Below are 27,349 nucleotides of genomic sequence, written 5' to 3'. Positions count from 1 at the left end.
AGTCCCACAGAATCTTGGCTCAGTCGTTCTCCACAACCTTTGAAGGTGTTTCCCACCTTGACCCTGGGGTCTCCAGCCTGTACTCTGCACAGATGTTTCTGTTTACTATGCCCGCCACTTGGTTATGTCGCTCCATATTTGTTTCCCTGCAGCATCTTACACCTGCAGTTCTGTGCTGGACTATTTGAGGAGCCTCTTTGCACAGTCTACACCGTGGGTCTTGTCTGGTGTGGTAGATCTGGGCCTCTACTGCTCAGGTGCTCCAGGCCAGTTCTTGTGCAGCCAGGATGAGCTGGTCTGAAGGACAGGACAGAGGTGTTTTGGTCACCAACCAAAACACCAGAGCAGAGTAAGAACAAGACCTTTCCTGTTGTGTTCACCTGTTTCACCTTAGACACTGCTGTGCTACTGCAGGGCACAGAGGAGAGACACTTTTGGCTCTTCCACAGGATCTGCTGACCCTCTCTGACCAGTCCTCCTGTTAAACTGACCTGAGACCGCTGACTAAGACACAAAAGCCACTGAAATGTGCAGTAGAAATGTTACAGCAACTTGAACTGCAACAATTCGCTGCAACAAAACTTAAATTTCGGTCTGTCATATGGAGCTCATTATTTGACATTTATCCAGTATAAACTGTAATATTGGTCGAAAACAACTTCATAGAAAAGGTCCATTCAGTTATAGTCCAAAATTATAGAGCTGAGACACCCCGCCTCTTCATAGGAGCATTTTGCCCTAACAAGACATAACTAGACATAACAACACTACATGTGTTACCCGGAGTCAGTGCAGTGTAGTGGGTGGGGATAGGGGCTAGGTGAAAACATAAATTTTGAGAACACTCAAGTTTTAGATACAGGATATGTACAGGATTACTTAAACATGAATGAATGGATCAAAATACAACTTTGAGCAAATTCAAGTTTACTGTTATAACATGTTTAAAAGCTCATGAAGTAGATATATTTACCATTTAAAGCAAGCATGCTTGCGTCTGCTATATACATCCTTGGATCTTTATGTTAAAATGTTCATATTCTTTGCAATATTCATCTAAAATGACAAGTTCGCAATCTTGAATTGATAAGATAAGATAAAGATTGTTTAAATATGCACAAGTCAGTCCAAATACAACATTTTGAAAGGGTAGATGGTAAGGGGAAACAACTATAACATGGCTAACAGCTCTTAAAAGTTTATTTGACATAATATTTCCAGTGAACAGTATGCCACTCTACAGTATGTCACTGGAGCGTATCATTTCTCTCTGATTATGTGTGCTGTGCAGATGAGATCCGGAAGCTGCACGTGCCTGACCTAGACCTGAATCAGGACGTGGGGGCGCTCTTGAGTAATGCTGAACTGCTGGATGAACTGGAGCAGTGTCTAATGAACTGGCAAACCCAAATCACCGTGGTGATTGAGGAGCAGCAGAGCAAGAAGCCGCAGGTCCCACTGCACTTTCACCACACACATAAGGGGATATACTACAGGCAATCAACTTCAATCCTGTGTTGTTTCCCCGTCAAGAAGAGTATGTGGTAATATTTTGTCTTCTGATGGCATCACAAAATTTATTCCATGCTTATTGTGGACCAAACAGAAAGTCAAAGACAAGCTTTAAAAGTAAGTTTAAATTTAATAAAGTCAAAAAAGATATAATTTAACAAAGGCTCAAATTAGGTAAGTCATTAACAAAAAAATCTAGGTCCAACTGGGGTAACTTAAATCAAACAGAACAGAACAAAACAAAGGAACAGGATATTGAACAACTAAAACTGAACACAAGAGGGAGGAATTACACAAAATAATTAAGTAAAACTATTAACTTAATCAAAGTAACAAGAAGGCAAATAAGTATAATACAGAACATAATAAGTGATAATAAAGTAACCTTAAACAAACTAGACAAACAAACTTAGTAAAACATTAAATAACCTTAATAGTGCTCCCACCCCTTTTGTTGATTCATGGATTTCTGCCATGAATCAAGTAAACAATTCAGACTTATATTAACGAAAATGTGTGCACCCAAATTAGAATATAAGTCTAAATAAAGGAATTCAATTCAACTATATTTACTATAATGAACTTAATGTAAATAAAATTAAATAATACTAACAGTGTGGAGTGGTTACGGAGATATCCACCACAATGCTTTTCAAATTATTACTATTAAATTATTGGTTTATCAAAAGTTGACAAACTAACTCAAGGCACTTCTCTGTCTGACCTCTGTTACTTAGGTTAGACTTTAGAGTTTTGGATTAACACAGTCTGAGTAGCTGGAACTTCAACAGGTGATCTGATTTGTGCTGTTAAACAATTGCCTCTCAAATAACATTACAGATAGTATTAGCTAACACCTTTTTAGTTCATCACTCACCTCATCTCTCACTCCTGCATTGGCAGGGCTCCTGACTGGGCAGTTCACCATAATAGAATACATTCACCTAGTGCCCCTCATTCACTTTTAATACATTCTAAAAATATGTGTGCAAAACAGACAGTTTTTAATAAATGTGCCGTGTGTCCCAGGCCTTATTATTGAGAAAGACAACACTCTCCTGCCCCAGCTCTCCATTTCATATTCTAAAATCTGAAACAATCAATCAACACATAGAAATAAGTCATTTGTTTGGTGCCCACAAGAGATTGGTAGATTTCTCAAATATGCATGGATGACATAAAAGCACATGTTTTTATACATTATAGATACACATACGTAAATTATAACTAGAAAAGTCCAGAAAGTTGATTTTCGTGACCCTGCTTCTTGTGTGCAGGCTCCTGGGCCTTTAGCAGAAATTGTCTTCTGGCAGGAGCGTGCCTCTATCCTGAGCGCTCTGAGTGAGCAGCTGAAGCAGCCGGCTGTCAGGAGGCTCCTCGACGTAATGGGGCGCTCCGAGAGTGGGACCATGCGTACCCTAGAGGCGACCCTGGCCGAGCTACATAAGTACCGTGTGGAGGCAGAAGAGAACCTCTGCTTTGTGAGCACGCTGGAGAGGCACTTCATGGTCAGTCTGCTGGATACTGTCTCCATGTTTGATTTGTTACACTTTGCTGCACTAACCTTTACTAGACTAGTCACTGTGTAATGTTTCAGTTAGTCAACTAGTCAAACGATTATTTTGTTGACTGTAGTGTTGTCACAATACTAAAATGTGAAAACACAATATTGATACTAAGGAATAGACTCAATACCGATTCTGATGCAACAATAATAAAAACACTCTTTTTTTAGGGCGCACTCACACTAGGACTTTAGAACTATGCCGTGCACAATTGCTGTCGTTTCATATGTTCCGCACTTACACCTGCACAACAAACTGGATCATGGCCTGATAACGTCATCACATGGTGCCGTGCTGTTTGTTTACAAGATGCGCAGCAGAGCTAATGCTTTTGGCTGAGAAAATAAGTTCAGCAGCATAATGGGGTAGATATGAGTTTTGCTGCAAAACACACTGTTCTGTGAGTTTATGGATATAATAACGGCGCAGAGGAGTGAGTACAGAAGGACATGAGGCTGCAGAACTGTTGTCGCTGTTACAGTCCTTATTGAAGGTAGGCGCGGAATCACTGTAGGTTTTAGAGTGGACTTTATTCACAGTTTTATCGTATGAGTGAGATCAGCGCACCTGACAGGGATCCTATAGTAATTTCATGTGTGTGCGTGTACATGAGCAACCATGTTGGGCTTTGGCCCTCCTCCTTCAAACCAGTCCGAAGTCCCAGCCATACCATGCCTGGACACGCTTCGATTGCTCTGACACTGGACAAACATACTTCTCTTTATGGGTGATCTTGATACTCAGACAGTAAAACGTCATTCTTGTTGTTATCATTATTATTATTATTATTATTATTATTATCTTTTACACTTTGATTCAGTAATGCCACTGTCTTTGGTAGTCACAATTAATTGATTAATCATTGCAACCAATTCAGACGATGCTCTGTGTTCTACGTGTATGTTCTACATATCAGTCTGGCCCCTGCCCAGCATCTGAGGCCACTTAGTTTTTTTTTTTTTTTTAACATATATTACATAAGGAAAAAGCTTTGATAGAAGAGAGACTTGTCCCTGCTCAGTGTGTGGACCTGTGTTGTTGTATTACTGTTACATAATGTTTTTTTGTCCAGCTTGAATTGCGCTTCTGAGTGTAATGTATTCTTCTGCTGTGACAGAACCTGGCCACGGGGAAGAGCCTGGCCCTGGTGCTGGAGACTTTGCCCCCTCTCATGAGCAGTTTGGGCACCGTGTGGATCATCTCCTGTCACTATAACACCAATGAGCGTATGGTGCCCCTGATGGAGCGGATTGCCTGGCAGTTGTGTGAGCGTGTGAGCCAGGCTGTGCATGTTCGCCAGCTCTTCACGTACGTCTCTTGCTTTTGGTGTCGGTCTATAGTCCTAGTCACAAGTGCAATGTCCCTTGTGTATTTCATTAGAAGCCGCTTTGATGTCTAATTGTGATTTTTCTGACGAGCATTGCCATTGTGATTAGATTTGTGATTTATATTTTAATATTAGGATTCTGTTCAAAGTTCACATTTTGCACACATCCAGAAGAATTGACAAAAACTAAAATATGAACTGACAAACTAATAGAAGAATCCCATTTCAGAACATGTTTGTACAGATCTAAAACACAGGATCAACATTTTTTGTAATGTAGAAAAAGGCTTTAGTTGTTAGTGAAGGAAAATACTGGTACTTCAAAATCAGTAGCCTTTGTGATTTGCTAATTGAGTTCATTCAAATTGTGAATTTGATTCAGTTGTGATTCATCATGAATCCCTAATTAAAATTAAAATATCCTGTACACATAGGAGCTTGTATTGTTTTAGTTAGTTTAGCCCCCTGCTTCCTCTCTGGTAGCTCTAAGACATACATCAACATATGTCTTAAAAAAGAATGTTGTAAATAGAGCTACATTACTAAAAGCCATATCCCTTGTGGTTGCTGTGCCCCTCCCAGGCAGAGGAGGGATGTTGCCATGGCGTTGGTGTGGGATGCGAGGCAGGTGCTGGAGCAGTGGAAGCGCTCGTATTTCGAGATGCGTGCAGACATCGAGGATCAGGGCCGAGTACGACGCTGGGAGTTTGACAGGAAGAAACTGTTTGAGCGCACAGACTACATAGCCTCTGTGTGTCATGACTTGTACAACGTCCTGCAGGTACCACACCCTCTGTACCAGAATGAAGCATCTGGCACAAAAAAAAAGCAGATAATTTCCACTTGTTTTGTCTGGTTTGGAAGGAGGCAGTGGGTCAGTGTGTTTTGGGGCAAGGCCCTTCACACACCCTGACATGGGGAGAGCATGCAAATGTCACACAGAAACCAAGAACCTTCTTGTAACTGTGTGAGCATGTGGGCATTTCTAGAGACAGGATTCACTATTAAATGTTCCCTCAAAAAAAAAAAAGTTTTATTCTCATACACATGTATGTACATTTTGCTACACTCAGTGAATCAATAATGCATTTGAAAGTGTGCACAAATGTACTTGGGGAAAGAACATCTAATATGACTGAAGCAGCTACATAACCTCTCCGGTGTGTGCGCAGGTTCTACAGGATTTCTACAACATCTTTGGTCCGGAGCTGAAGAGTGTTACTGGAGACCCCAAACGCATTAATGAGGTGCTGAGACGCGTCCACGGCCTGGTGCTGCCCATGCAGGATCTGACCTTTGACCCCTTCAGCATCTCTAAAATGATCAACTGGAAGATTATCATGCAGGAGTTTGACTCAACTGTGGAGGTGAGGCCACAGCGTGTCACGTCATAAAAGCATGTTTTTGGCCAAGTTAACTGCATGGAAGAAACGTGGGTTCTTACTGTGAGTGGGCTTGCATCTTCATAAACCTGAATCTTAATTGGCCTTATTTACCATAGAAATGTTGCTCCTTTGGCAATAATGGTCTTGTATAGCATAAAACACGTCTATCCCCTTGAAGATTTTCATGGAGTCATGCAGGTGACGTGCCACCTCCAGAAAGTTACATATTGTGCCTTTAAACAAAAACTAATAAGCAATCAAAACAACAACAACAAATGGAAACGGATCACTTCAGCCACACACACGATCAAAGCACAGATCTATTCAAAGATCTGGTTAGGAGATGACAATCTTTAATTAAGCATCTTGAGCTTGAGCTCTCCTGTTCCACTCTCTGCTCCACTCATATAGGCAAACCAAAATGTCTTCACTACACTGTATTGTTTGATGTTTTTCTGATTGCTTCACCTCCTTGCATCATATGGACCTTTAATTCAAAAATAAATACTGATACCTTTAAGGTGAAGTCTAGGGGTGAAGTTAACAAGAGGTTGGCTATTGCTCAAGCTGAAGCTCTGTTACTCAAATTAGGCTTTAAAGACATATACTTTTATACTGATATAATTTTTTATTTTTTTTCTGCAGTGTTCCAAAGTTACTCTTCACTAATCCTATGCAAACTGAGCAACCTAATTATTCACTGTGATGAGTTAATTGGTAATTTGCAGGCGATGTCATCAATGTTTCTTGGGGGTGTGATGCTAATGTAGGTACAGCTCTGTCTGAGGTCAGAAAATCAAATGCCTAAACAGGATCATGAAGGCTCAAATTGATTGATCATAGGCTCAAAGGAGTTTTCAGAAAGTCTTTTTTGGTAGTTAATGTGTGTATTGTGGAAATAGTTTTGTGATAATCACTTTCTGAAGTTTTGTGAGTTATGCATATGAAACAGAAAGCAGGTGTATTCTTTGTTACAACAAATATGGGCAGGACAGGGCCTAGTCTTGCCCTGGCCAGAAACAATATAGGGTATGGTACATTTCAGGGGAGAGAGACCTGAAAGAAAGCTGCATGGTCTGATTATATGTATCTGTAAATACTATTGGAGATTAACAAACAAGATGGAATAAAAAGTGTTACCTGAAAAGTTTACCCTCTGCAGTAGGAATACAGGCAGAACACCCTGAGCATGATGTCACTTTTTCTGTCAAAGACCTAAGCAGAGTTTTGATGTTACGGTAAAGCTGGGGATGGAGACATCATGTAGGACTTATTTTGACCTCAAGGGCTGGGCGACTTATACAATATACTGGTACTGTACATTTCTCTCCTTGTCGTCAGGAGATTGAAGGAGAGGCCATCCACTTCATAGACCAGTCCTTCAAGACCCTGCGGTCTTCGGCTGCTGCCTTTGACATGCTGCTCAAGTTCAAGCACATACGAACTCGAGAGGCCATCAACAGCCACCTGCTCCGCAAGTTCACGGACATCCTGGAACAGTACTGCAAAGAGGTACACAACCACACCCACCATCACTGCCTGACACACAACCACACCTGCTACCACTCCCCAGCACACAACCACCACTCTCACTGCCGCTCCCACCGCCGCTCCCACCGCCGCTCCCACCGCCGCTCCCACCTCTGCTTCATTTGGAAAATATACTTTATGAAACACACCTCTGTTTCCAATGAGTTGTTGGAGCTCTCTCTGCTCATCAATGTGATCCTATGCCAATAGAGCCACTTGTTTGATATGAACCCAATTTGACCACAGAACGATTGTGGTGATAGCCTGTAGGCTTAAAAACTATAGGAAGAGTCTGGATTATTACCTGTGACGCAACAAAACTGTCAAACAGTTTTGGGCTTTTACATCTAATTTAAACTCTTATCTTCTGCAATCACATATGTTCAGCCCTGCTTTAATTTACATCTTTTGTGCTGTAGGTGGACACTATAAATGAGATCTTTGAATCGAGCAGAGACAAGCCAGAGCTGATCCAGACAGAGCCCCCAGTGGCAGGGGCCATTCGCTGGGCTCGCTCCCTCATGCACCGCATCCAGAAGACCATCCTGCCCTTCATCAAAGAGGGACAAATGATGAGCTGTGAGGAAGGCCAGCTGGTCAGTCCACGTCCTCCAGTGAGGAGGTGTTTCAAACTCAAAATGCATTCTGTCACTGAGTGCGTTCACATGTGCTACCGAATGTTTATGATCAGCTTTCCATGTATCCTGCTTTTGTCCTGAGTCCAGTATCCTGGATAAACCAGTATAAGTCAGGGTATGATAGAACATGATACTCAATGAGATATTGACAGTATCCAGAGTACTGTGGCATGTAAATGATCTATCCTGATTTCTCTACACAGATAACATGGAATAAAAATGCTGGGTTAAAAATAACCCAACCTGTGTAAAATAATAACCTAGCGCTGGATCACTATTGGACCAACTCAACACTGGGTTGTTTTGACCTAACAGTTTGGGTTATCATATTAACTCAACTTTCTACTCAATTCTGGGTTGTATTTTACTACTCTGCTGGGTTCATTCTATCCAATACATGGGTTCATTTCTTATAATGAGTTTAAGAAACTTAGAAACTTTAACAAATTTATTAAAACAATCATTTTAAATAATTTCATTTAAATCATGTCACACCATTAATAATAACACTATGAATTTAGCAGTAAAATGCTCATTTAAATTTTCCATTTTGTAGTTTGTACTTTTACTACTTGTAGTGACAGAAGTTTGAGTGCTGAGTAGATTTCTCTCAGACTCTGGAGTTTCAGTCTGAAAGAGAGTCCACTGTGTGTAGAGAGAGAGAAATGGTCCAGTTTACAGGTCAGATAAATGTGGCTACACAGACTTTATCAAATATAATATTAAATATAATACTTACATTTGTGACTGAACACAAGACTTGGTGTGGAGTCTGAGTCCAACGCTCAGGCCTGTGGACACTACAGTCTGCTCCACAATGAGACGCAAGAACAGAGAGAGGTATATACAGCTCAAATGAAACTAGAAAAATATAAAATCTTACCCAAATTAACTGGATTCTTAATTTTAAAACACATTTAGATCCAGAATAAAAACACAATGTTCATTTAAGTTACTAACAGTTAAACATTAGTTAGTTGTGTCCTGTAGATGGTTAAGTTAGCAGGCAGAAGTCAAACATTTATTTAGTAATATTAACTGGTACAAAATGATCAACTGTAAACTGTGTAAAGTTTTAGATAAAAATCTCAAAGATAAAGTAATAAACATGTTTAAATACCTTTAACAGTCATTTCTCTGAAGTAATGGCCATTGTAGACAGTTGAAGAGTCTGTGTTTGACCCAGTTCTCTGGGTTTGAGATGATTTGACCCAGAATGCTGGGTAGATTGGAAAAAGACGGGAAAATGTCTATTATTATGTTAGATTTGAGACGACCCAACTATAAACCAACCTGTTGACGCCACGTAAAGAAAAACAACCGGACTCTGTGAAAATAACCCAAAAAATTACCCAACAGCCCTAACCCAACAGCTGGGTAGAAAAAATAACGCAGCATTTTTAAGGGAGTACGGAGCATGTGTGAAGAAACAGCTCCCACTCTAAGTATCTCTAATTATCCAGGATACTCTGATTCAGCATGTATATAGTGATGTTAGCATCCAGTTTTCTCTGAGCATATATAAACCTCTTATCTCTGTCATAACAGGGATAAGGATCATAAGCAGGATACTGAAAGCATGTATTCTTTAAGTTCTTTAGGTGGGTCAAGTGTCTCACCTATTGTATGAATGTGTAAACAGGTGTAAGTGTCAACTGGTTAAATTCTGTGCCCAAATGACATTGTTTTGAACAGAGGATGTAAAAGCAGTTCAAATGGGGTCAAACACACTGGGCTCTGTCTTGCCCCCAGTCTTAGCGTTAAGGGGGCGTGTCCAGGTTGGGCTGTACTTCTCTGCTGAAGGCTAATGGGACGGAACAAGTACATATACGGTGATGAAATCTCATCTGTGACTGTTATAGCATTTAAAAGCACTGCCAGTGTGTTTAAAGTCTGCAGTCTACCAAGCAGCAAAGAGGGGTGTGGAAAAAATTATATATGGTATAATTAAACACGATGGACGTACGCACCAGGAGAGGCACCAGGAATATAGAATTTTGGATGAGCCATGACAGAACTGACTGCGTTTGTGTTCTGTACACACCACGCACACGTGTGCCCCTCTCATGCACGCGGAACCCTGTAAGCCCATGCACATACGTCAACCTTTTTAGTTTTCTCTGCCTTCCTCCATTCATACTGATGTGAGCCATGAGCACAGAACAGGATGCTCAAGTCTGTACAGAGCAGTGTTCATGTGCACTATACATCTATTGAGCCACTGGATAAAGCTCTACTGCCCGCTGCTGCCAAGAGAGTCGCACGTACGAGACGTGTGTCTGTTCCGCTGTCACAGCCCCGAGCTGTCAGTGAATGCACGCCCTTGATCTCTGTCAGAGTCCAGCCGCTCCACAGCTCTGTACAGTTTTCCTACTGTTCTGATGGTAGACTACCTACTGGAGACTAACTTTATAAACTAACCAAAGCAGCACGATGGGAATAATTTGGTCACAAAATGAAACGGGACTGATGACAGAAAGAGTATGAGGATGTGAGGAAATCCAAAATGGCAACATTAAGACCTCAGAGAAAATACACTTTAGGGCAGCTCTGTAAACGGCCTCATATGAATGTGCAGCTTCTGTAAAACTCTGTGCTCTGCTGCTGGAGGGCATCCGGACTGCGCAGGAACATCCCACACAGGCCCACAAACATGTTATGCATGTTATACAAGATTGGGGGCAAGATAGGGCCCAATATCTGCCAGCTACTATGCTTTATAGTTAAGGTCATTTATAGATGAACTGATCAGCTAAAGGTGTAAAAATGCAGATCAGTACCTGGGTAATGAGGGTACATGCTCATGACCTCAGAAGGTAGACCCATGTTCTGGAAAAAAGAATGCAACTTAACAAACTTATTTAGGTAGGTGCATGTGGTTAAACCTAAATAAGACTAAGCCAACAATACACTACTCATGGCAAACATAATTTTAACAGTGAAACATTAAAACAGTTGATTTGGATCAATAATGAAGCTAGTGTCTAGACCACTGTAAGATGTGTGCATGTATTCATGCTCTCATGACTAGTTATTAAGTGTGTCTTTGGTACCAGGCCAAAGAGAAGTACACGAAGTTGGCCCTAAAGCTGAAGGAGTACCAGGCACAGAAGTACGAGAACTGGAAGAAGGAGGCTGAAAGCAGGCTGCCTCTGCTACTCAAGAACCCCCTGCTCCTGGCCTACAGTTCAGCCAGACCCAAGGAGGTGAGCCAGTACTGGTGCTTTGGTTCTCAAGACAACAACATCCAATAAGCCTCTCATTTGTGTTGCCAGTTTCAATGCTGAAATCCAGTTGGTTTACATCTAGAAGGATTTTCTCTGATCTGAATCCTCTGCAGACATTTATCAGTGATCAGAGATTTATCAGTGCTAGTATAGCCTTTGTAGCTCAGTGAGTGAATTCAGGAGGTTCTGCGCTTTCACATGAGGCATGGCCTGTCCATATACTAGGAATGAGAAAAACATGTATGTGTCCACTGTCTGCAGGCACTTGCAACACAGGTTAAGTTAAGTGATTGTATTACCTTTTTAAAACAGTAAGTAGTTAAAAGCTCACACTGCTGGTGAAGATTCCAAATGTAGTTGTTATGACCTGATCCTGAAACCTCTGGACCTATCCACCTGAAATGAAACTGGCACAAATTAATTGTCTCATCTGTCAGTGCAAGTGAACTAAGATTAAACAAATGCAATTTTTCTTGCTGTATGTGTCAGGTTTCAGTGGAGGCTGGCAGCAGTCTGCAGAGGTGTATTCGATTCTCCGTTAACTTTGCACCAGAGATCCGACAGATGGTGGCAGAGACTAATGACCTGGTGTGTATGGGCTACTCTGTGCCAGACCTGGCCAGGAACGTGGCTCTGCAGGAGGGCAAATTCATCAGGTAACCAGGGGAAGGTGGCAATAATAAAACAGGCTCTTAGTACTATCAGAAATGTGTGAGGAAATGTGAAATAGGATGTGTTCTTGTTCTAGCATTAGGTGATGTCATAATTCCAAATGGCGGACAAGGGCCTATTGGTGGTTTTCATATTTTAGAATGTGATGATCTCTTATACTTCCAGATGGAGAGCAAGAGCCAGTGTTTCCTATTTATTACACTGCACTCTGCCATGAAATATCGGAATATAAAATTTCCAAATGTGGAACCTGATCATTTTTATTACAGACTAGACTCATAACCAAACTATATTGCTACAAAAATCTGCAGTTGAACAATATTAACCCCTGACCCCCCTTAAATCATATTGGCCTATAGAATGTAGTGATATCATCTAAAACCCAACAAGGGAGATGTGCTGTTTCACTTTGTCATTGTCTATTGGGTTGAATAATAGCACCACTTTCTGAGTCTATAATTAAAAGCTTCACTTTAGTTTTGTTTCTGAAGATAGAGAAGACATCGGCCTTTGTACCAGTTTTTGTTTCTTTTGGATAGGCCCTGTAATTACAGAAATACGAACCACAAACCAAGTCAACAAATTTGCAATATGACTGTTACACAGCAAAATGCACCTGAGAATTCTGACCTGTCTACAACTCTATTTAAAGGGGCAGTTCGGCATTTTGGACATAGGGCCTCATTTTCTAGTGAGCCAGAGTGTTGTAGATGTGTGAAGACACTTTCTGAAATAATCCATCCAGTCCTTGTATTTGCAGAGGTCGCTGGTGCTAGGCTAGTGCATGTCAATGGCCACAGTTAGCCTATCGCTAAAACAGTCTTACCCACTCCACAAAACACCCGATGCAAATCTATTATTACACCAGTCTGTCGACGTGAATGTCTGTGTCAATAGAAAAATTTTAGAAGTAAAACTAACCTTACTGGGATAGATAGGCATAGACCTTACCGGGAAGGCTGAGAATTGTGATTCCCCTGTAGTCGGAACACACCTTCCCGTCCCCCTTTTTATACAGAGGGACCACCACCCTGGTTTGCCAGTCCAGTGGTACTGTCCCTGACTGCCACGCGATGTTGAAGAGGCGTGTCAGCCAAGACAGCCCCACAACATCCAGAGACTTAAGGTACTCAGGACGGATCTCATCCACCTCTGGAGCCTTGCCACCAAGGAGCTTGCCAACCACCTCAGTGACTTCAGCCAGAGTGATGGACAAGTCCACCTCTGAGTCTCCTCGGCTTAAGTATTCCTTCCACCATTGGACAATGTCCCCATTCGAGGTCAACAGCTCTCCTCCCACACTGTAAACAGTGTTGGTGAAGAACTGCTTCCCCCTCCTGAGGCACCAGAGGGTTTGCCAGAATCTCTTTGAGGCCATCCGATAGTCCTCATCCATGGACTCCCTGAAGTCCTCCCAGCTCCGAGTTTTTGCCTCCGCAACTGCACCGGCCCACTGGTACCCATCAGCTGCCTCAGGAGTCCCACGAGCCAAAAAGGCCCAATAGGACTCCTTCTTCAGCCTGACGGCATCCCTTACTTCCGGTGTCCACCACCGGGTTCGGGGATTGCCGCCACAACAGGCACAACAGACCTTACGCCCAGAGCTACGAGCAGCCGCATCGACAATAGAGGCCGAGAACGAAGCTCACTCGGACTGCATATCCCTCACCTCCCCCGAAATCTGTGAGAAGCCCTCCCGGAGGTGCGAGTTGACAGTGCCTCTGACAGAGGGCCAGACGTTCCCAACAGACCCTCGCTATATGCCAGATCTTTCCGGCTTCCTCCTCTGCCAGCGGACCCAACTCACAACCAGGTGGTGACCAGTTGACAGCTCTGTCCCTCTCTTCACCCAAGTGTCCAAGACACGCGACCGGAGGTCAGATGACACGACTACAAAGTCGATCATCGACCTCCGGCCTAGGGTGTCCTGGTGCCACGTGCACTTATGGACACCCTTGTGCTTGAACATGGTGTTCATTATGGACAAACTGTGACTAGCACAGAAGTCCAATAACAGAACACCGCTCGGGTTCAGATCAGGGAGGCTGTTCCTCCCTATCACCCTTCTCCAAGTGTCACTGTCGTTGCCCACGTGGGAGTTTAAGTCCCCCAGTAGAAAAACGAAGTCCCCGGTCGGTGCACTGTCTAGTACCCCTCCCAGGGACTCCAAGAAGGCCGGGTACTCTACACTGCTGTTCGGCCCGTAGGCCGACACCACAGTGAGAGACCTGTCCCCGACCTGTAGGTGCAGGGACATGACCCTCTTGTTCACCGGGGTGAACTCCAACACACAGCGGTTGAGCTGTGGGGCAACACCAGCCCAGCGCCGCTCCCCGCGGCCAACACCAGAGAAATGGAGAGTCCAGCCCCTCTCAAGGAGTTGGGTTCCAGACCCCGAACTGTGCGTGGAGGTGAGGCCGACTATATCTAGTCAGTAACGCTCAACCTCCCGCACAAGCTCAGGCTCCTTTCCCCCCAGTGAGGTGACATTCCATGTCCCCAGAGCCAGTCTCCATGTCTGGAGATTTGGTTGTCGAGGCCCCCGCTGTTGACTGCTGCCCAGATCTCTCTGCACCAGCCCCATATGGATCCTTCCGCAGGTGGTGGGCCCACGTAAGGGCGGCCCCACGTCGCTTGTCCAGGCTGTGCCCGGCCGGGCCCCGTGGGGGAAGGCCCGGCCACCAGACGCTCATCCTCAAGAACCCACCCCAGACCTGGCTCCAGGGTGGGGCCCTGGTAACGCCATTCCGGGCAACGTAACTGGCCTCCGTATGTGACTCATCATATGGCGCTTCTGAACCGTTCTTCGTCTGACCCATCCCCCAGGACCTGTTTGCCTTGGGTGACCCTACCAGGGGCATGAAGCCCCCCGACAACATAGTTCCTGGGATCATTCGGGCACTCAAACCCCTCCACCACATTAAGGTGACTGTTCAAGGAGGGGAGTATCAGATTTCTCTCATGGATTGGTGTCCTATAGACATATTGTATAAGCTAGGGTGACCATATTTCCGTTTGTGAAAATCCGGACACCTTAGAGGGGGTGGGGGTGTCCCACCTCCCAGCCTGTGCACATGGCCTCCCACTTGTCCCGACCGGGCTAAAAACAGGGGAATTTCTTGTCCAAGTCATCGTTAAATGTACACTTGTGCTTCGGCGTGTTGCAGACTGACCGACTGTTTGTGTCTCGCTCCTTCTGAGTCACAGACGCTACGAGAGACGCTCAGTTTAATAGACCCAATGAACGGTAATGAAAACCCGGACATTTCCATCACTTTAAAAAATAAAACCCGGACGCCCAGGACAGGACTTAAAAAACGGACATGTCCGGGGAAAAATGGACGTTTGGTCACCCTAGTATAAGCAGCTCCTGAGGTCAAAATAAATGAAATCAAATGAAATCAAACTTTATTTATAAAGCGCTTTTCATACAAAAATGCAATGCAGAGTGCACAAAACACAAAATAAGGTGTGTACTGCTGCTTCTAATTAGAAAGCATTTACTATCTGTTGTGCATGAGTAGCATATGAGTTGTTGTTAGCATTACTCCTCTGAAAGTTATGAAACGCTCTTATAAACTGATTACTGACAGTGAATAATTAGAAACTCAGAATGACTTAAGGTAAGTGAGGAATAACTTTGGACCACTGCAAAGTGTATGAACTACATGTTATTACTTGGCATGACCCTAACCCGCCCTCTGCCTGCCCCTACTCTGTGCCACAGATATGTGGACGAGCTCCAGCAGTTGGTCAGCAGCTTCCACGCGGTCATGGACGGCCTGAATGACACCATGTTTGTGATGCTGGACAAACACATTAAAGCCGTGAGGAAGGAGATGAGCTTTGGCTGCAAAACCTTCAACTGGAAATCCCTGGGTACAGTCAGCTTTAATCTGCTCAGGACACTAATACAGAAGCATTTTTCATTTGGCCTTATTTAGAAAGACAATCACCATAAATGAATATAAATTAACATAAAACAAACATAATTAGCATTAGCATCTACTGTACTGATACACTGTAGTGACATTACACTGGGATGACAGTATGTATGTCTGTGGAGCATTGTTCAGCAGATACCATGGTAACCAGTGTCAGGGAAGTAACTTAGCTAAATGTTACCGTTAAACTGTAAATAATTATGTTTTATTAAATAATTTCAAATTAAAATTTTGAAGAAATTAGTTTTTTAAACTGGCAAATGGCATCACACCAACTTTAGGAAAAGGCAACCTCACTACTACAAGCTGCTTCTCCCTGCCTCTGAGGTGTTGATCTGACAGAACTCATGTAATGTTTTAGTTTGACTAGAAACTAGAAGTTGACTTAAAAACTGTGATTTAGTCATTTTTGTAGTCCGTCCATGATTGAGAGTGTTCTTGGCTTCTAGGTATCCCAGACTTCATCAGCCGAGGTGTGCAGGCTGTGTCCAAGTTTGAGTCTGTGGTCAGTCAGATTCTCAAGAATGAGAAGGACATTGAAGCCAAGCTGCAGTCTCTGGAGACGGCCAACCTCATCAGGTTCACAGTGCACAGCAGATCTCAGGAGCTGCCAGGTAATACATGCTCGTCCAAATGTTAAGTTGAGTTGAGATCATAAATATTGTCAGCAAATATAAAAACAAAACACCACTGGACTGTTATGGACCAATCAAAAATGTAATTGAGAGCATCTCAAAACCATTAACATATTTTTGCAATTTATCTTTTTTAACTGGGTTATTTCAGAAAAATATGAAAATAGATAGTACAAGTAAAACCCATGCACAAAAATGGTGATTGGTGGTGAAAAATGGAAACACATTTTCACAAGCTACAGACCAGTTTTGCTCCTCCCTCAATTTTCTAAAATTTGAAGAAACTATTTGATACCTGATTAGAAAAATGTATTGACAAAAACAGTGTAATAAACGAAAGTCAGTATGAGTTCAGAAAAAAAAAAGATCAACAACAATGGCAATAATTGAGACGGTGGACATTACCCAAGCTCTGGACAAGAAAAATTATGCAGTTGGAATCTTCATAGATCTTAGGAAAGTCTTTGACACATTGAATCACTCTGTACTATTACAGAAACTGGTACTTTACAGGAGAAGGGGAGTGGCTCAAACCTGGCTATAAAGTTACTTTACATATAGACTGTAGTTTGTAAAAATGAGAAGCTATACTTCCGGATACTTGAAAAAAACTTAAAATTTAATCTAGACATCCATAACATATTCATATATTCATCCATACCCAAAATACAAAAAATGATTTTATATGCTGATGACACAAATATTTTACGATGATGATGACTATAATTATTATTATTATTATTATCTATTAATAACATAGCTAGCACAGGATACCACTTTAATATATATTTAATTATAAACACAGGCAAGTGGCTAAAACAAAGGACAAAGGCAGTAAATAGTGGAAAAAATACAATTCTTTATTTAGTTAACAATAATATTAAAGAGCTCATTTTACACATAAAAAAAAAAAATACATACCACATGTAACACCACAATTTGGAACTAAACATGGGATCCAAACCTAATCAGTGACACTGGGTGCACCGGGAATCAGGTTAGGGTACTGTATGAAGATGTAATAAATGTTTAGATGCAGTGGTGGTTGATGGCATTCTGGCAGGTGATGACGTGATCATTTAGGCTGGGCCTTGGATGTGGAGGGCTGGTGCGGCTGTGGCGGCTCGTGGTGAGGTGGGATGGTTGGCTAAAGACATGATGGCACTGAGTCGTGATGGAATATGCTTACAATTACAATACTGACAAGGATTAGCAACATTCATAAAAAGTTACATTTATTGAACGATGCATCTATGATGTTATGCTGTCAAGTTATGTTGGAAGAAAAAAAAGAAAGCTCTCCTCTTGGCCTCAGCCACACTGTGATGGTCTGACCTGTGGAGGCCTGAGAGCGTAACACTGGATAATGAAATTGGTTTGAGCTGAATCACAATCGGAAATACAAGTCAAACAAAAGCTGTGTGACACTGTTGGCTGCTGTAACATAGCTCAAAAATGAGAGGTGATGGCTTATTGCATTGCTTTAGATGGTGATAGTGTTGTTGGACTGCTGTAGCAGTACTGGCTGCTGTGTCCGGGGTCTGGCAGGGGTTAGTGCACTATTGCCTGTTGATTTTCTTGGTGCCATTACTTCTGAAACGTGTACTATTTATTGGACTTTGAGATCAGGGGTAATGATTACATTATTATTAGAGCCCGACCGATATGGATTTTGTTGTGGCCGATATGAAACAGATATAATGGGAGTTGGAGCTACCGATAGCCGATATATTCACCGATATATTTAGTGATGAAAAAATTCACTGTAAATCTTGAATTGTTTAAAAAACTTAGGTTTGGCTCTAGTGGATTCTAAATTGGGTTTATTTAGGCAACATTTATTGTTGTTCTGACTCTTTACATCATATTTACATACAGTAGATCGGCCTAATGGCATTTTTGCATCACATTCTAGCTACTAGTGATGGATATTCCAGTTTTTTTTTGGAACTGAAAAAGGACTAAACCATACGGTGGCCGACGGGGGCCAAACGCACTGCAACAGCTCAATGCGTCTCATTTAGAGAAAACAATTTCAAGTACAGAAACGATTCAAATTCACAGGGTCAAACACAAGTTTAAACGAGGTACAAACAAAATACGTGGTGCAGATGAAAAAAACGCGCTGCAAGAAACAAAGACAAATGCATCATCATCAAATGCGCTGCAAATAGAGAAACGATGCAAAGCGCGAAACGATGAAAACCAAGAAAACACCTGCAAAAGAAAAACGCTGCATAAAGAGTCGCCACAACAGAAGTGCTCCAAACCTGCAGGGGGCGCGCTCAGTGTAACAGCTCAATGGAGAGACACACCTGCTGGACAGAGAGAAAGGATCTGCCTTTGAGAGACAGACAACAGCTGACTGACGATAAACTACAGCGGGGACTAATGATTGTTACGGTAATGTGGCTTTTATTTGATTATATTCATCTACTGTGTTACGGTCATAACCCACAAAACTGTCAAATAAGTTTGTTTTAAACTGTGTTAACTGTGTGAACCTCGGAGCTTTGAGCTAAAAGTTTAGCTACTAATTTGGAGCTAACGCGATGAAAAGTCCGCTCAAACTTTCATATTTGGACAGAAAGCGTCGTTGCCCTGCAAATAAGTGCCATTTCTGGGTCTTTGCCTGGAACGATGGACCAGGCTGAGAGAGACTTTAGTGCAGCGGTTTTCAATAGGTGAGGCTCGCCTCCCCTGGGAAGCGCCAAAGAGCCACTGGGAAGGCGTGACACACGCGGACTAAGGCTCGGACTAGACAAGGACTAGACCAGAACTGAATCAGGACTGAGTGTGGGTGACCGCGGGCAAAAGGACTGGCGCAGAGCTCCACGCCCCACGGCGCTAAAGCAGCTGTCGCCTGATCGTGCTTTGCGGACACCTCCATGGGCTTGCGGTTTTTCTCTCTCTCTCTCTCACTCTCTCTCTCTCTCACTCTCTCACTCTCTCTCTCTCACACTCTCTCTCTCACACTCTCTCTCTCACACTCTCACACTCTAGTCCTGGTCTAGTCCTGGTCTAGTCCGGGCCTTCACAGTCAATAATTAATGAAATATTTTTGGCAAATAATAATATCAGAGGTAGTTGACGTATTCTGAAGGGATCCTTGATTGGTGACTGTAAGGATTTTTTTCTTTTTTGACTATTACTTAAACACAATACATCCAAGCAAGTACAGTAGTAAACTACTACTAACAGAGAAAACGGTAAAGAGAAAACTATTTGAAATATTTTATATTCATTTTCTTTTCTCATCTGCAGACTCCTGTATGAGGACACAACTTACTGCTGGGGCCACAGAACTGTTGGCTGATGAGACACTCATGATTCATGAAATGGGTCAAATGCAGATGACAAAGTAAAAGCCCACACTGCACTGGAGGTGCTGAACCAGACTCCTGCCACAGATTAGGTATGGTGCATGTTGCATTGAAAACTCCAGTATTAATAAGGGCTGCAAATGAATCATGCTCATGTTGAAATCATGATTCAAAGAGTAAAAATACGCATTTCTCAAATGTGTGGGATTCTTCTATTAACTTAGCTGTTTCAATTTATATATTTTCCTGTAATCATTTTGTAGTTTTCCTAATGTGTGTGTCATTACTGGTTTTCACTCTGCAGGACCTGACTTTGAACCTATCAGACATAAGGCCCATTCTGCTCTTCCTCCTCCAGAAGACAAGAGATACATCAGACTGAGTGGCCCAAGTACATTGGTTCATGCCTTCACTGTCCATGTCCACACTCACTGAGGAGGAGGTCGTCCAGACTGCAGCAGATCTGTAGGGCCTCTGGTTGCATCAGGCCTTCCTCCTGCTGTCTCTAATGTGTGTTAATAGTGATGTGTCCTTAAAGTTTAGGTTTAACTTCTAATTTCTTGCACAAGTAAAACAGTAAAATGGTGGTTCCTTTTCATCTTAGCTGAGGAGCACCTAAACAACTTCATCACTGAGGCAGTGTACCATGATAAATGTGGCCTTATATGATATTACCAAGTGTGTGAGACAAAACTGAAAACATATCATTTACTCATAAATTTTTCTGGATGTTTTTCGTCTGTACTGACATTTGTTTCATGGTGAAATGTGCCGTTTATTTAGTGTCTCTTTTGGTAGTAACTGATTACATGCACTATAAGAATTTACTATTGTACTGCAGTTAATTTGTCCATTTTGAATTGTCACCTGGTTCAGTAAAAAGGTAACAATTTGAGAGTACACTGACATACAGTTGTTTGTACAAACCTATTAATGCAGTGTGTGCGTAATGGGTTTAATGTTCGACTATTCACATTATGACAAACTATTTACAGAAGTTCCTATGATTGTTTAATAAATCATCTTTTCTCAAAGGAGAGATGTCTTTTTTAATAAACTGACATAAATGCATGCCCGGTATAAATGTAATCCCTTATCAATAGAAACATACTTCATAATGCATATCCCATCACAGTTTTTGAAACTTTGTCATTTAGTCTATTTTAGATGTATTCCAGAAATAAAGCCATTTTGTTTATGCAAAAGTTAAACATAAGTTTTTGCTTTTAACCATAAGATTTGGATGAGAATTATTAGAATAACTTGATCTCCTACAGTTTGAGTACCCATGCGTAATGTTTTTACCGATTCGTGTACGTAATTTGCGTGGTACCTGTTAGCATTAGCGTTAGCATCTAATAAAATAACTACTGTACACCTGTCTCATTTCAGCACGGCCTTTGCGGTCCGCGGACACTGCTACTGAGCGCGCCCCCTGCAGGTTTGGAGCACTTCCGTTGTGGCGACTCTTTATGCAGCGTTTTTCTTTTGCAGGTGTTTTCTTGGTTTTCATCGTTTCGCGCTTTGCATCGTTTCTCTATTTGCAGCGCATTTGATGATGATGCATTTGTCTTTGTTTCTTGCAGCGCGTTTTTTTCATCTGCACCACGTATTTTGTTTGTACCTCGTTTAAACTTGTGTTTGACCCTGTGAATTTGAATCGTTTCTGTACTTGAAATTGTTTTCTCTAAATGAGACGCATTGAGCTGTTGCAGTGCGTTTGGCCCCCGTCGGCCACCGTAAAACCAGGACTAAAACAGATTTAAACCATGTGTGAAACAGGACTAAATCAGAACTTAACCAGGTCTGAGTGTCGGGACTCGGTTTCTATCTCTCTCCTTCACTCGAGCCCAAGATTAGTCCTGGTTTATTCATTTTATGCTGAACTGCAGCCAAATATGCACTTTTATTTTTTTTTATCCTATGCACACGCAGATTTCTGAAAGTTTCGTTTTCAGCCGCTGCTGCTGTCAAACTACGGGTCTACATGCGGCTTGAAGAGAAAAAGTGAGAAAAAGAGAAAACACGGCTCCCAATGAGAAATATGCTCCCGTTGTTCGCTCTAAGAGCCGCTTCGATCGCGACCGACCCATAACTCCTAGCTAGTAAATAAACTACCGCTATTAGCCTTTAGCCGTGCGCGCCGCGGTAATTAATTATATGCATAAATGTGGATCATTCACACGTCTATTCACAGCTCATTTACATATCAATGCAGGTTCAGTAACAAATATACGGCCAATATAGTCACTTTACAATAGACCAATAAATAAAATTGGATTAAATGAACATAATGTAGAGAGTCTAAGCTTTATAACGAGGTATAACATGCCCACGTGAAATATCGGCCCATATCAGCGAGCATATCGGCCGATAGCCGATATGTCTCCAGGTGCCCATGTTGGCCGATAATATCGGCCAGCCGATATATCGGTCGGGCTCTAATTATTATTACCTCCGCCAAGGAGGTTATGTTTTTGCCGGCGTTTGTTTGTTTGTTTGTCTGTTAGCAACATAACTCAAAAAGTTATGGACCGATTTTGATGAAATTTTCAGGATTTGTTGGAAATGTGAAAAGGAAGAATTGATTTCATTTTGGGGGTGATCCGGAAGAAATCCTGGATTCTGGATCACTTTGAAATTTTAGTTAACATTGTGGTAAATGGGGCCAAAAATTTTGTTTCTCAATATCTCGGTTAATTATTGACCAAACCCCATGAAATTTGACTCAGGGATGAACAATGGGATCCTCTTTCATATTCCAAAGGCTGATCCGGATCTGATCCAGAAGACTGATTTTATCGCAATTTATATAAAAAATGGGAGTAGTCCTTGGCGGAGGTCTGCGCTCTCTGAGTGCTTTTCTAGTTATTGGTGTAATGACTAATATGCGTGGTAAACAGTGGAAGTATACAGTCCCTGACAAAAGTCTTGTCACTTATCCATTTTGTAGAAACAAAAGCTTATAACCTGACTTTAAATTAATCGATTGGTTTTAGAAATGTCTCATATGAAAGCTAAAACCCTCCCAAATTATGCTCAATAAACTAAAATTAATTTGCTTCACTGAAGAAAGATTGATCATTTAATGAACACAGAAAGGTCAGATTTTGGCAAGACAAAAGTCTTGTCGCCTACAGAAAATTGAACAAATAATTTACTTCAAATACAAAAATATGTTGCATAACGTCAGTGAATTAAGTAGTGGTGCTGTGAGATCCATATTTAATATCTTGTATGACTTCCATGAGCTTGAAGGATGCATCCATGAGGTTCAACAATGATTCATACAATTTGTTGATGAAGTCATCAGGAATAGCAAAGAAAGCGTCTTACATGCCTCCCAGAGTTCATCAAGATTCTTTGGTTTTGCCTTCCATGCTTCCTCTTTCATTCTACCCCAGACATGCTCAATGATGTTCATGTCTGGTGACTGGGCTGGCCAGTCCTGGAGCACCTTGATCTTCTTCACCTTGAGAAACTTTGATGTAGAGATAGAAGTATGCGATGGAGCACCATCCTGCTGCAAAATTTGACCCCTTTTATGGTTGGGAATATAAGAGGTAGCTAATACTTCTTGATATTTTAGGATATTGATATTGCCTTCCACTCTGCAAATGTCTCGCACACCCCCATACTGGATGTAACCCCAGACCATGATTTTTCCACCACCAAACTTAACTGTTTTCTGGGTGAATCTCGGATCCATGCGGCTCCAGTAGGTCTACTGCAATATTTGCGGCGGCTGTGATGTAATTCAACCGAGGATTCATCTGAGAAATCCACCTTCTACCACTTTTCCAGTGTCCATCCTTTTAGCAGGCTGTGGGCCTTGGCAAATGCCACACATTTTTTTAATTGCCTTTTGTTTAGTGCTGGTTTCTGTGCACTGATTCGACCATGGAGGCCATTTCGAGACAGAATTCTACAAACTGTTGTGGTTGACACAGGGACTTGAGGTGACCAGGCCTGGTGGAGTCTGCTGCAGTGGAAAAGGGGCTGGCCTTGGATTTTCGAATCAACAAATGGTCCTGCCGAGCAGTTGTCTTGCGGCGTCTGCCGGACCTGGGCTTGTCAAAAACATCTCCAGTCATTTCAGATCTTTTTCTTGTTCTTTGTACTTGATGCTGAGACACATTGAAGGTGTCACCACCTCAGCAGTGGATCTGGTCTTCAGCCTCTTGATAATTAAAGCTTTGGTCTCAGGGTGGATCTTAGGCATGTTGTCAGAGGTCAAGTTGCAGTTGATGTGAAGGTCTGGTGTGCTGGGGTTCTTTTTATACACACCCGCTAATTGATTGATCAGTATCTGATCACAGGTGAGGCTGTAATCTAGGATTGGGTGCATCATATGACAAGGCAACAAAACTTTTGTCTTGCCAAAATCTGACCTTTCTGTGTTCATTAAATGATCAATCTTTCTTCAGTGAAGCAAATTTATTTTAGTATATTGAGCATAATTTGGGAGGGTTTTAGCTTTCATATGAGACTTTTCTAAAACCAATTGATTAATTTAAAGTCAGGTTATAAGCTTTTGTTTCTACAAAATGGACAAGCGACAAGACTTTTGTCAGGGACTGTAAATTACAGAAAGTAACTGTGGCACAGGGCATGGAAGTTTATAAGTTTTTCTTCTTCTCACTCCCTTTCGAGCTTAACTTATCATTGTATTGTAAATACTGTATGTAGCAAACCTATTATGTGATCTTGACCATGTAAATGTATGTATGTATGTATGTATGTAAATACTGTCATAAGCTCGAAATAAGTAAGTAATACTTCCAGACATAAGAGGGGACTGTATCGACATACCTAACCTGCTAACCTTGTTTCAAATAGGAAGTGAGCGTGGGTGCACTTTCGGCTCGGCCAATTCACTTTCCTGAATTGGCTGGGCTGTCCGCTTGAGACAGAGCCCCCCTAAGTCTCTACTTAGCCACCACATCAATCCATATCACCAATACATATCTTTACTGTGTACCATTGTTGTGTCATGGTAGTTGTAAGTGAAAGTTCATTTTAGCTCAAATATTATTGGAATACAGAATGTTTTCATATCTTCTGAGACCCAGCAATAAGGACTGTATTCACTTTTTCCTAATATGTTCAAATAAAAGCCTGTACTTGTTTCTTTGTGCTTTCCAAAGGAGTGAAGCAGTTCTGTGAGCAGATCAACCAGGAGCGGGCAAAGACAATGAGCGTGCTGACCAGGAGATACGCAGACATTGGGCCTCTCATTACCAAAAGCGAGCACCTGATCCTGGAGAGCAGTAGTGGCCGGGCCAAGTGCATGGCAGAGTACTACAAGGCCTGGGAGCGCCGCGTACTGGACTCGCTCATCAAAATGGTGCTCAGGTAAAGACTCCTGTGTGTGTCTTTTACCATCGCCTTATCTTATATCCTCATAATTCCTCTGCTGCAGGAACATCCACACCTTCAACACCTCGCTTATGGGCTCCACTCCTCTGTTTCAAATCGATGCTATCTTGTCTGCCCCTAAAATAGTGATTCAGCCTCTACGTAATGAGATCTACTGGCTGATCATGCAGTGTGTGAGGGACTGTGTGGAGAGCTCCAAGGTACGCCTCCCCCTTCTACACATATGCTGTTCCTTTGTGCTAGCGCTAATCATAGTATGATTTTTTTCTGCCAGCATTTTGTGCGCTGGATGCATGGGACATGCCTGGAGTGCCCCCCTCAGCCTGTGGGAGGAGATGATGAGATGTTTACCTTTAACTTCTACAGTGACGTGTGCCAGCAGCCCCAGATCAATGACTGTGCCATGACCGTGTCCCAGAACATCCAGAGACTGCTCTTCTCCCTGGAGCGCCAGCTCAACCACTGGAAACATTACCGCCCCCTGTGGGAAAAGAACAAGGTCATCGTCAATGAAAAGTTTGCCACACGGAAGCCGAGTGTGGTCAAGTACGACGAGAAACTGCAGTACTTCACCTGCATGACACAGGAGCTGTCCCAGGAGCCTTTGTTCATAGAGCACCACAGCATCTACCTAAACCTGGAGCCTCTGGCCCACACAGCCCTGGAGGCAGCCCAGGCCTGGATCTCCTCTCTGGGCAGCTTTCTCAACATGTCAGCCAAGGAGGACCTGTTTAGCCTACGGGACCAGCTTATGGTACGCACTATTACTGGCATGACACGTTCAGTATGTGACACTAGTAAATCTAATTAAAACACTGATTTATGTTCACATAATGCCAAGTGTGCATTAACCTGCTGGTGCAATGAGAGCAGCTTGACGGTTACAATAGCTGCAGTTTTAACAATGTCTTCAAAGAATTGAATTCAGACAATTGAGCTTTACAGAGGGAGACAGACTAAATATGCAGAATTAAATTATTAAATAGAATTAAATGTGTGACTGAAAATAATTAACAGCTGAATGGAATCAACATGATATGGCAGAAAGCAGAATAATGATTGAGGAGAATATTGTTTTAAACTAGCCTGAATGTGTCTTGTTGGTGTCACTCTTCAGCCTTGTTCTGGTGTTTGTGTTGTGGCAGACGCTGTCAGAGAACCTGCACCAGAGCCCAGACTCTTTCGATGAGCTCAAGTGTGTGCTGGGAACCATCGCAGACATCCGCTACTCTGAGCTGTCCCTGCAGGTGGAGATGAGGCTGCGTGACATCCAGGAGCGCTACCGCACACTGCGAATGTACAACATCCAGGTCATACACTGCTCTGCTCTCTCATTCATGACACAACTCATGGGAAATATATTTTACAATAGCTGTAATATCATATAATTTTAAAGAAGCCTCATCAGTATTACTTTTGAAAAAAAAAATATGCTGACTGATGTTTGAGTTGTCCCCTCTGCATGTGTGTTAGGTATCTGAGGAGGAACAGCAGCTGGAGGCCAGTGTCCCTCTCATGTGGACAGGACTGTTTGCTGAAGCTCGATGTGTGGACCGCAGCCTCACCAAAGTCAAGAAGTCTTTCACCGAGGTACTCTCCCACAGCAAGCTACTCCCAATCTGCTCATGATCTGCCCCAGACAACAGCACAGGGTCTCACTCAGAGGTCACTGCATTTCCCCAAAAATACTGATTGTTTCCACCGAGAAGCATCCCTTATAGTTTCACTTCCCTATATCCATTCTCTTCTGAAACTATTGAAGGGCTATAGGGCCTATGCAGATGTTAAACTATAGCTAAACCTTAACAATGAATAATACTAGCTGGTATAAGGCCTTCTGGCCTTATACCAGCTTGAGAATGGTCTGACGTGGAAGTACTACCTTCACATTAACTCTATGTGTGGTTCCACCTTCAGAGCACCAAAGAGAAGATCGAGGTGTTTAAGCAAGAGGTGATGATCTTTGCTGAAAGCTTCAACATGCACGGCCCTGGAGCTGTGGGGGACAACCTGGAGAGAGGTGAGACAAATAGAAAATTATTTGATAAGGGGGTTCAGCCATTACCATGTATGCACTATTTGTGACCAATAATTGGTATTTGTAGATATTGTTTTTAATATAAAAACATTCTAATGAAGATCTCCAAAAAAAACATACAAACAGATCTTATTTATAACTATTTCAGCTCAGCAGATTAAGTATTTGTATTTA

General features: G+C 42.3%; 1 protein-coding gene and 1 long non-coding RNA gene across 2 annotated transcripts in view; both read left to right on the top strand.

Annotated features, from left to right (window-relative positions):
- dnah10 (dynein axonemal heavy chain 10) overlaps positions 1-27,349 on the top strand; it is a 116,446-nt gene that overhangs the window by 11,143 nt on the left and 77,954 nt on the right. Inside the window, exons 6-22 of the mRNA XM_055164728.1 lie at positions 1,292-1,452; positions 2,790-3,020; positions 4,195-4,385; positions 4,987-5,185; positions 5,577-5,771; positions 7,131-7,301; positions 7,739-7,915; positions 11,014-11,163; positions 11,674-11,840; positions 15,584-15,735; positions 16,250-16,414; positions 24,906-25,113; positions 25,181-25,337; positions 25,412-25,891; positions 26,283-26,447; positions 26,611-26,727; positions 27,055-27,157. Coding sequence (XP_055020703.1) covers positions 1,292-1,452; positions 2,790-3,020; positions 4,195-4,385; positions 4,987-5,185; positions 5,577-5,771; positions 7,131-7,301; positions 7,739-7,915; positions 11,014-11,163; positions 11,674-11,840; positions 15,584-15,735; positions 16,250-16,414; positions 24,906-25,113; positions 25,181-25,337; positions 25,412-25,891; positions 26,283-26,447; positions 26,611-26,727; positions 27,055-27,157 — 3,189 coding nt within the window. The remainder of the gene's footprint in view (positions 1-1,291; positions 1,453-2,789; positions 3,021-4,194; positions 4,386-4,986; positions 5,186-5,576; positions 5,772-7,130; positions 7,302-7,738; positions 7,916-11,013; positions 11,164-11,673; positions 11,841-15,583; positions 15,736-16,249; positions 16,415-24,905; positions 25,114-25,180; positions 25,338-25,411; positions 25,892-26,282; positions 26,448-26,610; positions 26,728-27,054; positions 27,158-27,349) is intronic.
- On the top strand, positions 18,417-21,087 carry LOC110165235 (uncharacterized). The gene is made up of 3 exons (XR_008633565.1): positions 18,417-18,838; positions 19,700-19,850; positions 20,063-21,087. It is a non-coding gene; the product is annotated as an uncharacterized LOC110165235 (long non-coding RNA).

This window comes from Boleophthalmus pectinirostris, unplaced genomic scaffold, assembly GCF_026225935.1.
Source record: "Boleophthalmus pectinirostris isolate CB_2022bp ecotype Guang Dong unplaced genomic scaffold, ASM2622593v1 HiC_scaffold_7, whole genome shotgun sequence".
NCBI classification, from domain to species: domain Eukaryota; kingdom Metazoa; phylum Chordata; class Actinopteri; order Gobiiformes; family Gobiidae; genus Boleophthalmus; species Boleophthalmus pectinirostris.
The sequence above is the reverse complement of the archived record's forward strand: the minus strand, read 5'-3'. Positions and strand labels throughout refer to the sequence as shown.